Below are 13,553 nucleotides of genomic sequence, written 5' to 3' on the forward strand. Positions count from 1 at the left end.
GGCCACTGTGTGAGACGGGAGGCTGGACTGGTCTGATCCAGCAGGGCTCTTCTGATGTTCTTATCAGGGAAAGGCCTCAGCCTCTGTGCCCTGTTGCTGGCCCTCCAGAAGAACTGGCTGGCCACTGTATGAGAGAGGATGCTGGACTAGATGGTCCACTGGTCTGAGCCAGCAGGGCTCTTCAGATGTTCACATGCTCATCTCAGTGAAGCATGGGTTGCTGTGGCACCTCTCGGACTGTTTGGGTGCGGAGAGAGAGGAGGTAGCTATACTTCTTAAAAAATGGAAGCAGCCAAGGTCCTCCTGATCTCATGGGTGGGCTATCAGAATGCAGTGGTGGCTTTTGCTGAACAAGGCTGAAGATCTGACCTGGGGCTCTCTTTCGGCTCTGCTCCTGCAGCGTGCAGGGGGTTGGACTCGATCGCCTGCAAGGTCCCTTCCAGCTCTTAACATTCCATGATTCTATTCTATGAAACTAGGGTAACAGTGGAATCTGCTGCCTAGGGAGGTGGTGGTGAGCTCCCCTCTCGCTGGCCGTCTTTAAGCAGCGGCCGGACAGACACTTGTCAGGGATGTTCTGTGGTGATCCTGCACTGAGCAGGGGGTTGGAGTAGATGGCCTGTGTGGCTCCTGTGATTCTATGATTCTATGAAACGGTAACACAAAGCTTGCATTTGCGCTAATGGAGAATGGTACAATGCCTGTAATACCTGGGGAGTGGCGGTGTAGTTTTTTCAGTCTATCAGTCTTCGTGTTTGGGGTGAGGGGAACAGAAAGACGTGCTACCAAGGAAGGGCAGTGCAGGTTAAAATTCTAGCAAGCAGCCGGGATATGCATCGTTCTGGCTGGTTTGGTCAAAGGGGAAAATTTACTCCTCTTGATTTGAGTGGAAAATGTTGCACTGTGTTTACCCTGCGTCAGGGTTTTTTGTTTTTTTTTAAGGGTATCTTTATATGTTTAGTAGACAAAAATGCTTGTGACCAAAGGGAGTGCTAGCCCTGATGTGAAAAATTCTGTGGCAACCAGTCCTGTGAAGTACCAGGCATGCCCATAGGAGAGCCAGTTTGGTGTAGTGGTTAAGTGCGCGGACTCTCATCTGGGAGAACCTGGTTTGATTCCCCACTCCTCCACTTGCACCTGGCTGGATGGCCGTAGTTCATCCCTTAAAAGGGTTTCAGATGTGGGTTGTTGCACTTCTGATGTAGATGCGTCTCGTAGTATTCCCAACTGTGTGCTTGGGGATTTTAATTAAATTGTACCTGTTGGATTCGAAAGTGTGAAGATCGCATCAGTTGCTGTTAGACCACAGATGTGCTTGGTCATTGTGCAGCAAAATAACTCTTGGATCTTTTACTTTTGAAATTGGCCGAGAACAAAACTCGGGGTCCTTCAATGTCTGAAACAGAATGTTCTTTAAGCTCACACACTGGGACAGTTTAGCTCTTGACTCTTTTGCGTTTGCAAAGATTGAAGCATGGGGATATGATTGCTCACACAGGGAAGGAGGGCTGCCTTGTGAGTTGCTTGCCTCTTGTTAAAGATGGCAGCTCTTTCCTTTCTGGATAACACTTTGTAATTTCTTCATGAGTAGTTGAACAAGCCAGGAATTCAGCAAAGGACTCTGTGGAGCAAAGAAAGTTTTGAAATTTGTTGTATAATAAAGTTTATTGAAATTTTGGCAATAATAACATTGTAAACTCATCAATATTCAATATGCAAGAGCAATACAAAAACAGAGTAGTAAACCAACAAGATATTGTGTACTCTGAGGTTCAATACAACAAATACCTTATTTAAAGAATAATAAAATAAATAAATAAATAAAAAGAAAAGGCACCATCCATAAATTAAACACAGACATGACATATAAGAGCGAACACAGTAGTAGCAATCAAGATCACATTGCACAACATTACCACAACCATAGATCGTCCATTACTTTGGGAGTGTCTTGTTGAGCGGCAAGGTATGCCAAAATAGGAAACCAAGTTGGAACAAAGGTAGAAGTGATAGGGAACTTATCAAAATGCATAAGATTATCCGAGAGTTTTGCCATGATATATATATTCCACAACTTTTTATGCCATTATGAAAGCGTGGGTGCCATCATCGTTTTCCAGTACGTGGCAGTGACAATTTTGGCTGCAAAAAGCATCCTAGAGACCCTTTCTATTTCAGAAACTGAGGCAGAGTTATCAGCCCATCCATTCAAAAACAGATCTTCTGGTGTGGGAGAAATGTCTATGGGTACGATTGATTTGATTCAGAACAGCAATCCAGAAAGGAAGGATTTCGGGGCAAAAGACCAAGCAATGCAAATAATTCCCCACCTCGCCACATTTTTTCCAGCACTTTGGGCTATATGAAGGGTTTAGGTGGGTTAGTTGATGTGGTGTGAGATGCCAGTGTGCCAGTATTTTGAAGGATTGAAGCTTAACAGCTGTTATTTTAGAGTGGCATGGAGAGGAGGACCAGGTTTGGTTCCAAGAATCTTCTGATAGGACGTGTATACACTCTTTAAGCCATAGATCCTGATAAGTCAGAGGTACAGAGCTTTCCAGCATCTTGATGGGAAGTCTCATGTCAGCAGCTCCCTTCTTTCCAAGGAAGGATTAGAAATGCCAATCCAGCTGGCGAGCGAAAATTCAAACCCACGTCCCTTTTTAAAAAGCTTCTGAAGTTCTGATTTCCCCCTTTTCCCGCAGTGCACAAATGGCCACTTGATGTGTGCTGGGTGTTTCATCCACCTGCTGGCAGACGCCCGGCTGAAGGAGGAGCAGGCGACGTGTCCCAATTGCCGCTGCGAGATCAGCAAGAGCCTGTGCTGCCGGAACCTGGCCGTGGAGAAAGCGGTGAGCGAGCTGCCGTCAGAGTGTGGCTTTTGCATGCGGCAGTTCCCCCGCTCCCTGCTGGAGAGACACCAGAAAGAAGAATGCCAGGACAGGTAAACACTCCCTCTTGAGGTGCCGCTTTTGGCTCTGAGACCATCTTCTGTGACTTGCCATCACGCTGGTGGGGTGGGCCGGGCAGGCCTGGGGAGCATTGTAGGGGACCGTGCTCGTACCCCCCGAGAGGGTCCCTTGGCGCACCGACTTAGGTGGGATTCTGGTTGCTCCAATCCACCATTGCTCTTTAATCTACCTTCTATCCACACTGTGTCAATGGCTGTCACCACTAACAAGGTTAAAGAGGAATAGGACCTTAAGTATTATGGGGGGGGGGGATAAAGAAGCCAGGCTAGCGGTGACGAGGGCCAGGGCCTTCTCTGTGGCGGCCCCGTACTGGTGGAATGAGCTTCCCGGATGACATCAGGGCCCTGCGGGACCTTCTACAGTTCCGCAGGGCCTGTAAAACAGAGCTCTTCCGCCAGGCTTTCAATTAGGGGCTGCCACCTCCTAGTGTAATGGCCCTGGCCCCTAATGTCAGCACCAATTAATACCCAATAGCCTAGCGGGAACCCAGACTGTGCTGGTAGCTGACCGTCTGGATGCTGAGAGCATACCGCCATCACTCATTAGCACTTACTGACGTCTATGTTACTGTCACCTATGATGTTATATGTTGTGGTTTTATTTATTTAAATATTGTGTTTTAACTGCCATTTGTGTGTGTGTGTGTATAAAAAAACCTGTATGTGTGTGTGTATACACACACACACACACACACACATATATAAACCTGTAAGCTGCCCTGAGCCTGCCCAGGCAGGGAGGGCAGGATATAAATTAAACAAACAACAAGAAGAGAAGAGATTGGATTTATGCCCCGCCCTTCACTACCCGAAGGTGTCTCAGGGCGGCTTACAAACTCCTTTCCCTTCCCCTCCCCACAACAGACACCCTGTGAGGGAGGTGGGGCTGAGAGAGCTCTCGACAGAAACTGTTCTTTTTCAAGGACAGCTCTTGTCAGAACTACGGCTTGCCCAAGGCCATCCAGCCAGGTGCAAGTGGAGGAGAGGGGAAACCAACCCGGTTCTCCCAGATTAGAGTCCGCGCACTTAACCACGACACCAAACAAATAAATAATAACATTGGAATATCAGTTTTTCCCATCATGAGCCACCCATTCCCCTAAAGGGGACAGCAGGGTCTTTCTCAGAAACACAGCCAAAAGGTTTGAGTTGCTAACAAAACTTGCCCTGTCTAATGCAGCACAGCAAACTTGCTTGCCATCAAGGGGACAAGCTTTAGCAGTGTTTGGGATCCTGTGCTTCTCCGCTTTCTTTGTGGGAATAAGCCACAGTCTGTCACGGCATTCAGGTTGGATGAAACCGGGATTCCAACCCATCATTTAACCTTGGTTTGGCGTCCTGCTTCCTAGGTGAGAAAACAAACCACAGTTGGTTTGTTGGGCCCAAACCAAGCTGTGTGCAATGACGAGAACGGAGTGCACAGGCCTGTATCCCTGCAGGTCTTGTTCTTGCAACAGCAAACTGGTTGGTGATTACCTCTGAGTAGAGCTGGAGTGTGTGCCGGCCTTGAGAAGTGCGGGGAGCAGAGCTGACCCTGAACAAGAGACTGTGGGTGTGAAACTGACATGTGGCAGAGCCTGCTTTTTAGGTCAAGTTCTCTGGGATATAAGGCAGAGCAGGTCCGGGCTTGTCCCGGTCTGTGCATACTGGTCGTACCTGTACAGCTCTGCCCCTTAGAACTGGATAATTAAAGAGGAAAGGGTGTAATTTCTGTACAAGTCATGTTCATAGCTCAGTTCCAGAAAAGGGTTTGCAAATGTATCTGGACTCGGTATTCCAAATGCAAGCGCACTATACAGGCGCTACGATATGGCACATATTTTTCTCCCAGCTTTCCCCCATTTGTCCTCACGCAGCAGCCTTTGAGAGAATGCAACTAACCCGGGAACACACAGCAAGTTTCCTGACAGAGTGGGGATGGGAACGGGAGAGGGTCTCCAGACCTAGTCCTGCCAAGGCAGTTCTGCTATAAGAATCACGGAACACAGTTGAGTCAAAAGTAATGCCAAATGAAGAAGGAATTAGAACAGCTTCCTTTATAGGAAAGGACTTCTGACGAAGTGCCATAGTTATTCCCAAAAAGGTGTTGGAACATGAGGCTTGTAAAATTATGACTGAAGATGGGTAGCCATGTTAGTCTGTCTGTAGTAGTAAAAAAAGCAAGAGTCCAGGAGCATCTTAAAGACTAACAAAATTTGTGACAGGGGATGAGTTGTTGTGAGTCCCACCTAGAGTTCTCAAGTACCTACCGCGATCCGGCGGGGGACACATGATCCCCGGCTGGAACATTCCTCCCTGTAACGCACCATGCCGTCGCCAGGAAGTGATGCTGGGCGACGCTCTGACAATGGGGCTGAAAACTCGATGGTACCATTGCCGGAGCATCGCCTGTGGCCTCTTGCATCTAAAATGTGTTCCATAATTGCTTCTGGTGTGGCCTGAGTGCCGTTTGCAATCTGAGGAACAGTTTTCCGTGGGCAGAGCAAAGGAGTTGCTGCTTTCGGTCCCCCACAGTGCTGCCGTTTCATGATTGTATGATGGTCACACCCTTGTGCTAGAGGCGCTTGGTGGGAACAAACTTGGATTTCCAAATGCCAGGATTTCTTGTGGCAGTGAATTCCATGTGTTAATCACTCTTTGGGCGAAGAAGGACTTCCGTTTATCTGTTCTAACCTGACTGCTCAGCAATTTCATGGAGTGCCCACAAGTCCCCACCCCCCTGAAGATATTGTTTGCCGGTATTCTCAAAAGGAATTAAAGCAGATCTGATTGTCTAGAAATGTGTACGCAACAGAGACCAGTTTTCCATAGAAGCTACCCCACAGGGTGTTGGGGGTGGTGGTGTACAGATATCGCTGTCCCGACACAATGCCAGATATTTCCCAGATCGGATTGGCAATATCTGTGGAAGTCTTTCCCAGTATCTCCAGAACAATAACAATACTCCTGGTATTGAATGATTATAAATGCCCTTCCTGAGTTTCTGATATGGAATTCAGATGAGTTTTGGGAGCGAGGGCAAGACAGGACACTCTGGGCTGCCCTGGCTCTGCCGTTCGGCACCTTTTTTACTTACAGCAATTTAAGGAAATTGATGAATAGTGTAGACCAATGTTCCCTCCAAGCTGTGGAGTCTTGTGAGCAAAAAATCTACTTTGTGAGCGCCTGGCATTAAAGCTGTGAGTGAGCAATTTGGCTACTGCAGAAATGAATTTGCTCTGGAGCCGTCCTTCCCGAGCTAAGACAAAAAAAGGTGTGAGCCGGAGGCTAAAAAACTGTGAGCTAGCTCACACTAACTCAGCGGGAACACTGGTGTAGTTCATATGTAACTTAACATCAAATAAGGCTCCCAAGTATCCCAATACTTAAACAGTTCTTGTTATTTAAATGTTCTTATTTAAATCTACCATTCAAAACAATTGGTACACAGACAAGTTAAGAAATGGAAGGAAACTTTACTGCCTTATTTGTCTTTATTCACGATGAAAACATGTAGCCTCTGTCGGCATTCTCTCATCTAAGCAAGTAAAGACAAATAAGGCAGCTTGGAGACGTTGTTCTGAGGGAGTTCCCATTGCTGTAAAACAAGGCCGTTTTTGGAGGCACTTCTTTCTGGGAGAACCCATCGACGTGCGGTCCTGATGAAGGGATCGATGACCCATTGGAAATCTGAAGAAAGAGTCGACTGCAGCTCATCATTTAGTGTTTGCCTCAAGTCTTAAGGACTGGATTCACTTGCTTCATAGGCATTTGTGTTTTTCCAGTTTGGAAGTGAGAAGTCTTTTCTCCACTTTGGAACAGTGACGTTTTTTCTGGGATCGTAAAGTTTCCTCCAAGTTCTTAACTTGTCTGCATACCAATCGTTTTGTACAGTAGATTTTAATAAGAACATTTAAATAACATAAGAACATAAGAACATAAGAGATGCCAATGTTGGATCAGGCCAAAGGCCCATCCAGTCCAACACTCTGTATCCCACAGTGGCCAGAAATACCAGTGCCATCAGGAGGTCCACCAGTGGGGCCAGGACATTAGAAGCCCTCCCACTGTTGACCCCCCCCAAGCACCAAGATGACAGAGCATCACTTGCCCCAGAGTCCCTATCTATACCTTGTGGCTAATAGCCACTGATGGACCTCTGCTCCATATGCTTATCTAATTCCCTCTTGAAGCCGTCCATGCTTGTAGCCGCCACCACTTCCTGTGGCAGTGAATTCCAAGTGTTAATCACTCTTTGGGTGAAGAAGTACTTCCTCTTATCCGTTCTAACCCGACCGCTCAGCAATTTCATGGAGTGCCCACGAGTTCTTGTATTGTGAGAAAGGGAGAAAAGTACCTCTTTCTCTACCTGCTCTTTCCCATGCATAATCTTATAAACCTCAATCATGTCATTCTCTTCTCTTCTCTTCTCTTCTCTTCTAGATTTTAATAAGAACATTTAAATAACAAAGAATTGTTTAAGAATTGGAATACTTGGGAGCTTTATTTGTCGTTAAGTTGTATATATTTGGCACCTTAGCATCTATGCTGAGAAGCTGGGGCTGCTCAGAGCCAGCAGTAGAAGAGATGCTCCCTTGGGAGGAAAGGGATGAGGTGTTTGTGGCTCTTCCTCATTGGTTACGAGTGTTCTTGGTGCCCCGCGGTTCGTTGCGTGGTGAACTTCGGTTCTGAGGCCTCTGCGTCGTGCCCATTGAGCATCGCCTTCCTCTTTCGAACTCCAGGGTCACTCGGTGCAAGTACAAGCGGATTGGGTGCCCGTGGCAGGGTCCTTACCACGAGCTGACTGTCCACGAGGCGGAGTGCACGCATCCCACCAAGACTGGGAATGAGCTGATGGAGATCCTGGATGAGATGGACCAAACTCACAAGAAGGAGATGCAGCTGTACAACAGCATCTTCAGCCTGCTGAGCTTCGAGAAGATTGGCTATACAGGTAAATTATGGGGACACGGCCAGGTGGTGTGCCAGAAACATCTGTTGCCATTGAAGTCACATGTTTGTTTTAATTCCTCATCTCTCCCTTTTGCACACCCGGTTTCCGTTGTCTCTCTGATGCAACGTGCAGCGATTGTTCCTCTAGGTCCGAAGAGCCGGGCTGTGCCGAGCAGACAGGGCAGCCGCGCCGGTTGCCCCTCCCATCTGCTTGAGAGTTCAGGTTCAAGAGCGGGATTGGGGTGGCGGGGAGGGGAGGGTCTACAATATCACACATGATGCTCTAGAACTGGGAAGAAAAGAGGCGGGGGGGGGGGAGATTGTGCAGTCACATGGGGAGCTCCCATGATCTGGCCCTCCGGCTGGTCCTCCGGCATTCTTCCTTCTGCTGTTTTGTCCGCTGGGCAGCTTTGATGTCGCGTGGAAGAAGGACAGACCCTTCCTAGCAGAGCAGGTAAGGTGCTGTAGTTGTATTTGATGGGCTGATAGTCGAGGCCACAGACTGAGAATTCAGACCAGCATTGCTGTTTGGGCCTCACACACGCTCTTTGCGAGTCATCTGCTTTGTATTAATGATATACTGAAAAATCCTTTCTTTTCTTGTGGGGGAGAAAAAGCAAGGTAGTGCTCTCAGGTATAGCTCTTCATGAGTCGTTCCTGTGAAAGATGACGTGTTCTGCAGCTTTTGTAGATGGTTCTGTCTCCACTGACCAATGAGCTTGAAGCCATCCATAGTTTTCTTATGTTAGGTATGTTCTGTCCTTGGTTTTCCTCACCTACTACAAAGTGACAACATCTTGTCTCTCCCCCTCTCCCACGCCCTCGTGTGGAAGCAACAAAGCTAAAGTAGTCAGGGTTGTGGAGGAAGAAACAAATCTGTCATTTAACGCAACCGAGGTGGATTACTTTTGCAGGTAAGCCTGTGACCCCATTGGTATGAATCCTGAAGCGGGCTTGGAAATGCCCTCAGCAGAACATGTGGAAAAAAAACACTTAGTGGCTCTGAGTTGATTGAAGTTGGGAGGGAGGAAAGGTAGTGGAAACCACTTTCTGTAGCAGTAAATGTTCGCCTTTCCTGCAGAGAGAAACCGCTTGGATGTAATCTGCTCTCTCCTGTCCTGAATTCTGCGTTTGGCCAAGCGGATGCTGGAGCCCGAAGGGATTGTGGCCAGTCTGAGCTGAGTTAGCGGAGGTGCTTAGCTCTTAGAAAGCAAAGTGGAGTCTGATTGAGCCCGGAGCTCAGGAACACCAGAGCTCAGGTGATGAAGCAAGGTGTTGGCTACCTCCCTGCTGAAAAGTCCACTGCTCCCAGCTGGGCACCCAGTAAAGCAGCTGGAACTGGGCTGGCAGATCCGAATGCCGTGTGAAAGTGGCTCTCTGCCGAGGAGCCAGGGGAGTAGGGTGGCGTGGGGGTTCAGCCTGCACAGGTTGACGGTGGTTGCAGGGGGGCGGCTTTCCCCCTGTCCGGTGTTCTTGAACACCGGGGTGCCTCTGCCTGTGAGAGAAGAGGGCAGAGATCCTCCCTCTGCTCTAAAAAAAAAAAAAGAGTGAGAGAGATGGCCTCTAGCCAGAGAGGCGCTTGCTGCTTGACCCGGAGCAATCAGAAACGCTGAGTCGGGCTGGTTGTGTGGCTTGAATAACTCCGTCGCCTCCTTTGTCCAGGTGTCGCTGCCGTGCCTTCCTTAATGGTCCCCTGGAAGCATCGAAGAATGCAAATATGTACACAGAGGTTCCCAGTCCCAGAACTTGTGCTGTGAGATTCCGTGGGTTTTGTACACCAAAGACTTTAAACAAAAAAACCACACTGAACTGGCCATGTTGATAAACTTGAACAAAACAAAAATACCTCCTTGCACTTTGGACTCTACCGGAGAAGGGTTTTTGACAGATGGACAGTGGACTCTGGTAAAAACATTTGGGTCTAAAAATTGGACAGAGCCTCAAAAATGATTCAGTGTACTGTTCTTTGTCTTTATGTATCTAACCCCAGGATTTTCTGCACTCTGTGAAAAACAAAACACAAAACGTGAAGATATTTTTTTCCCCTTGCCCTGTTTCTTATTTTTGAATTGTGGTGGTACGTAATTGTGCCTTGCGAAATCGCAGATCTGTATTGTTCATGCCAATAAAATAAAAGTGCAATGTTACATGAATTGTATTGTCTGGCTTGGTTTTATGCATCTGTATCTGGGTGTGGACACCGGTAATGTACTCAAAACCAGCTGCCTTTACCCCTGCAATGCTGAATTATTGTGTTCCTACTTCCTGGTAATGATCAAAGTGTCCCAAGGGGTCTTAAGCAGGTTCTCAAGAGGCCCCCCCCAAAAAAACTGGAAAGTCTGGACGCATCAGGAGCTTGAATGTCAGAGCTGTGGTGTGGTGGCTCATGGCGGTCTTCAGTTTGGTGGCGTGATAAAGAGATCCAGCATAGCGCTCTGTGGTACCACCGAGGCGACAAAGGAGCAGGACGGAAGACGCCTGGAGAGCTTTCGGTGATGAGAAAACGCTTCCTCCTCCCTCCGGACGAATAAGTGCGGGACTGAAATCCTCACGAAGCTTCGATCCCCTGGCTGGTCACTTGCTCCACCACGGCAGCCTTCTGCCTCCTTGCCGAGGGCACTGACCGTGTCAGAGGGGGCGTGCACCATTGCAGTGGGGTGTGTGTTCACCGCTGCTGCTTCCTCTCCACGAAAGCTTTAGCAATGATTCAACTGTGATAAAATGATGAGATGCATTGATGTTTTTATTTCCTCTTCTCCTCTTCCCTGCTCCCTCTTCCCCCGAGAAGCCCCGTTGCTTCCGCCCTTAACTAGCTCTGAATGGCTACTCTCACCCTTGTTGTCTCCTTACGTCCTGGCAAAGAAGGCCCCACACAGTAGCTAACAGGTAACGTGAGTTTTGATTTTCCCTGCTGCCGGCTGCTCTGGTTCTAACGGCTCCCCCCTTTCTTCCGCCCCCTTCTCTTTCGTTCTTTTGCAGAGGTTCAGTTCCGTCCTTACCGAACAGATGACTTCATCACACGCCTCTATTACGAAACTCCGAGGTTCACGGTGCTGAACCAGACCTGGGTGCTGAAGGCCCGGGTGAACGACTCGGAGCGCAACCCCAACCTCTCGTGTAAGCGGACCCTGTCCTTCCAGCTGATCCTCAAGAGCAAGATCAACTCCCCCATGGAGTGCTCGTTCCTGCTGCTCAAGGGTCCTTACGACGACGTGAAAATCAACCCCGTGATCTATCACTTTGTCTTTACCAACGAGAACAACGAGACAGACTACGTGCCGCTCCCCATCATAGACTCCGTGGAATGTAATAAATTGCTGGCAGCCAAGAACATCAACCTGCGTCTCTTTATATTCCAGATACAGAAGTAAGCATAGCAAAAGCTCAGACCTTTCAGGAGTGACCGAGAGAGAGCGAGAGAGAGAGAGAGAGCGCACCACTGAACCAGAGTTACCTCGTACGGCTGCCTCGGCCCCCTTTTCGTGAATCCACAATTATCCGATTATTTTTAAAGAGAACGTTTTCTGCATGTGTGGTGTACCAGCGGCCCTGAGCGGTCGCTGCCTTGTGTCTCCATCGAGCAGGGAACCAGCTTGACTCAGGGCACCGTGGAGGCCCCGAGTGTGTCAGGAGGGAAAGCAACACTGGTTAATACATTGTGAAAAAAGGCTGCATTTGTGTCATGGTCGTGTGTGTGATCTCCGACAGAATATTGTCAGCATGGTTGGGGGTAAGATTTCCTGTCGTGCCTCAGTGGGTAACATTCTGTTTCCAAAGTAGCGGGTGTTACTGGGTAGGTCTTAAGGTTCATTTTATTATTGGGATAAAGCAAATGTGGGCTTCTTCAGTAGACACCTTCAGGGACCCCCAAGCAAAGGGGGCTGCTTCCAGTTGGGCTGAAATATGCCACATTCCAAGAGTAGGAACTTTACGGAGAGGGAGGAAGACACGTCCCAAGCGCTTCACGGCACGAGCGCGTTAACAAGGCCCTGCCGCCGTCCAAATAATTCCCCCTCCCAGCTTTCTGTCGCCGCTGCATACTGATGCACTTAACGTGCGGAAGCAGGTGATAGGAAGTGGGAATGATGGAAGGTTAATAACAACGATTGCTAATCTTTCCTTCCTGCTGGTCTCTCTAAAACGCTGCGCCCTCAACACTGCTTGTATCGCAATTCACAAAATGCGGGCCCAGATCCCTCCCCCCCACACACACACTCTGGTCCTCGATTTTGCCCTTTGTCATCCTGCTCTCCCCGTCCCCTGCCTCCACCAACCAGCGTGTGAGATGCGACAGACTTAAGGGACCTCTCTAGAACTGACCCAATCGAGTGCAGACTTCTCGGAATGCAGGGTGATAATTCTGTCTGTCTTGGGAGCTTTCCCGATACTTTGAAAATCCTTCCTCCCCCCCCCCTCCCTTGTGCAAATGCGTTAACAGGCTCTTATAGTAATTATGCAATTTTACAATGTGATTTTATGTATGTAAAGTATATATAGCAGGTTTATGGATGGGGATTGTGTGGGGCCATTCACCAAATTTCAATGAGATCTACAGGGATATTTTGCTCCATGCTCTTAAAAGTATTTTAAACTGTGGGGGAGTTGGTGGTCGATGAACTCTATATCATGGAAACTTGTATGTTAAGATTTTGCATTCAAGGTGATTTTTCTTCCTCTCTCCCCCCCCCCCCCCCGCTTTTTTAAAAAGGAAGCTACATTTGGCAGTTAACACTTTGTATGGACTAACTGGATCAGGTGTGTGTTTTCTGTACAGATCTTTCGAGAACCTGTTGCATGTGCTGCCTTGACCGGGACTTGTGCCATTAATGGTAAATGAAAACAGTTTCTGCTCCCCCTAGCTTTCATATCTCTCCCCCCCCTTCCCTTCAAGACCCCCATAATCACCAGGTGTGGTCAGGAAGCGGTTGTAGTCCACCCCTTGCGGACAAGCCCTGCATGACTTGTCATCTGTCGAGTCGGGGTGTTCTGCCGGGGGTCTCGGTGGAGACGTCCCTGCTTGGGTGGTCTCAGGGCAGCACGACTGTCTGGTGGTCCACCCTCCCTGGCTGGGGGGGGGGGCTGGCTGGATGCTGGTGGCTGGGGACTTGTTCCCAAGAGAGCAAATGGGGTTGTCTCGGCTGTTGTCATCCTCTTGGGTTCTGCAGAGGGCTCAGCTTCGGCAACCAACCTTCAAGCCCTTCCAGATACCTCGGAAACTCGGGGATGCGGTTGCTGCTCTTGGAAGCAGGATAAATGGGTTGTTCCGGGGTGTGTGGGTCAGAACCGCCCTGTGTTCCAGAGTCGCCATTTCCTAGCCTGCCGTGACTCTTCCTTCAGAAATGACCGGGGGGGGGGTGTTTGTCCCCTCGGTCAGTGTCGACAGGGCCGTAGTTCAGGTTTGGCGGTCTAGACGCGGCTGGTTATTGTACCAGGGTTGTTGAGGCCACAAGTAAGTGTACCGTCTGACCGTCCCACACAGTGGGTGTCCTTAGTCACTGTGACTGGAGCAAGGACTCGTTCTCGAGGCACCACGAAGACAGGCTGTCCCTCCTTGTAGAAGGCACTACCTCGTAACGTGCGGCTTACGGGAGAGGTCTTCAGATGGGGGCTCTGGAGGGCAGCACATGGTCACAGAGCAAGAACGGCTGGG

At 48.9% G+C, this 13,553-nt stretch overlaps 1 protein-coding gene and 1 long non-coding RNA gene across 2 annotated transcripts in view; both read left to right on the forward strand.

The window, feature by feature from the left end:
• The window catches only part of CYHR1 (cysteine/histidine-rich 1), a 28,627-nt gene extending 16,035 nt beyond the window's left edge, over positions 1-12,592 (forward strand). Inside the window, exons 3-5 of the mRNA XM_015422822.1 lie at positions 2,706-2,944; positions 7,693-7,904; positions 10,883-12,592. Of these exons, the coding sequence (XP_015278308.1) occupies positions 2,706-2,944; positions 7,693-7,904; positions 10,883-11,274 (843 nt within the window). The 3' untranslated portion in view covers positions 11,275-12,592. The remainder of the gene's footprint in view (positions 1-2,705; positions 2,945-7,692; positions 7,905-10,882) is intronic.
• Positions 8,279-9,640, forward strand: LOC107120179. Its single transcript, XR_001482819.1, has 3 exons — positions 8,279-8,817; positions 8,985-9,162; positions 9,566-9,640. It is a non-coding gene; the product is annotated as an uncharacterized LOC107120179 (long non-coding RNA).
• Positions 12,593-13,553: the final 961 nt, after the last annotated feature.

The sequence above is a fragment of the Gekko japonicus genome, unplaced genomic scaffold (genome assembly GCF_001447785.1).
Source record: "Gekko japonicus isolate JY-2015 unplaced genomic scaffold, Gekko_japonicus_V1.1 scaffold4406, whole genome shotgun sequence".
Classification (NCBI taxonomy): domain Eukaryota; kingdom Metazoa; phylum Chordata; class Lepidosauria; order Squamata; family Gekkonidae; genus Gekko; species Gekko japonicus.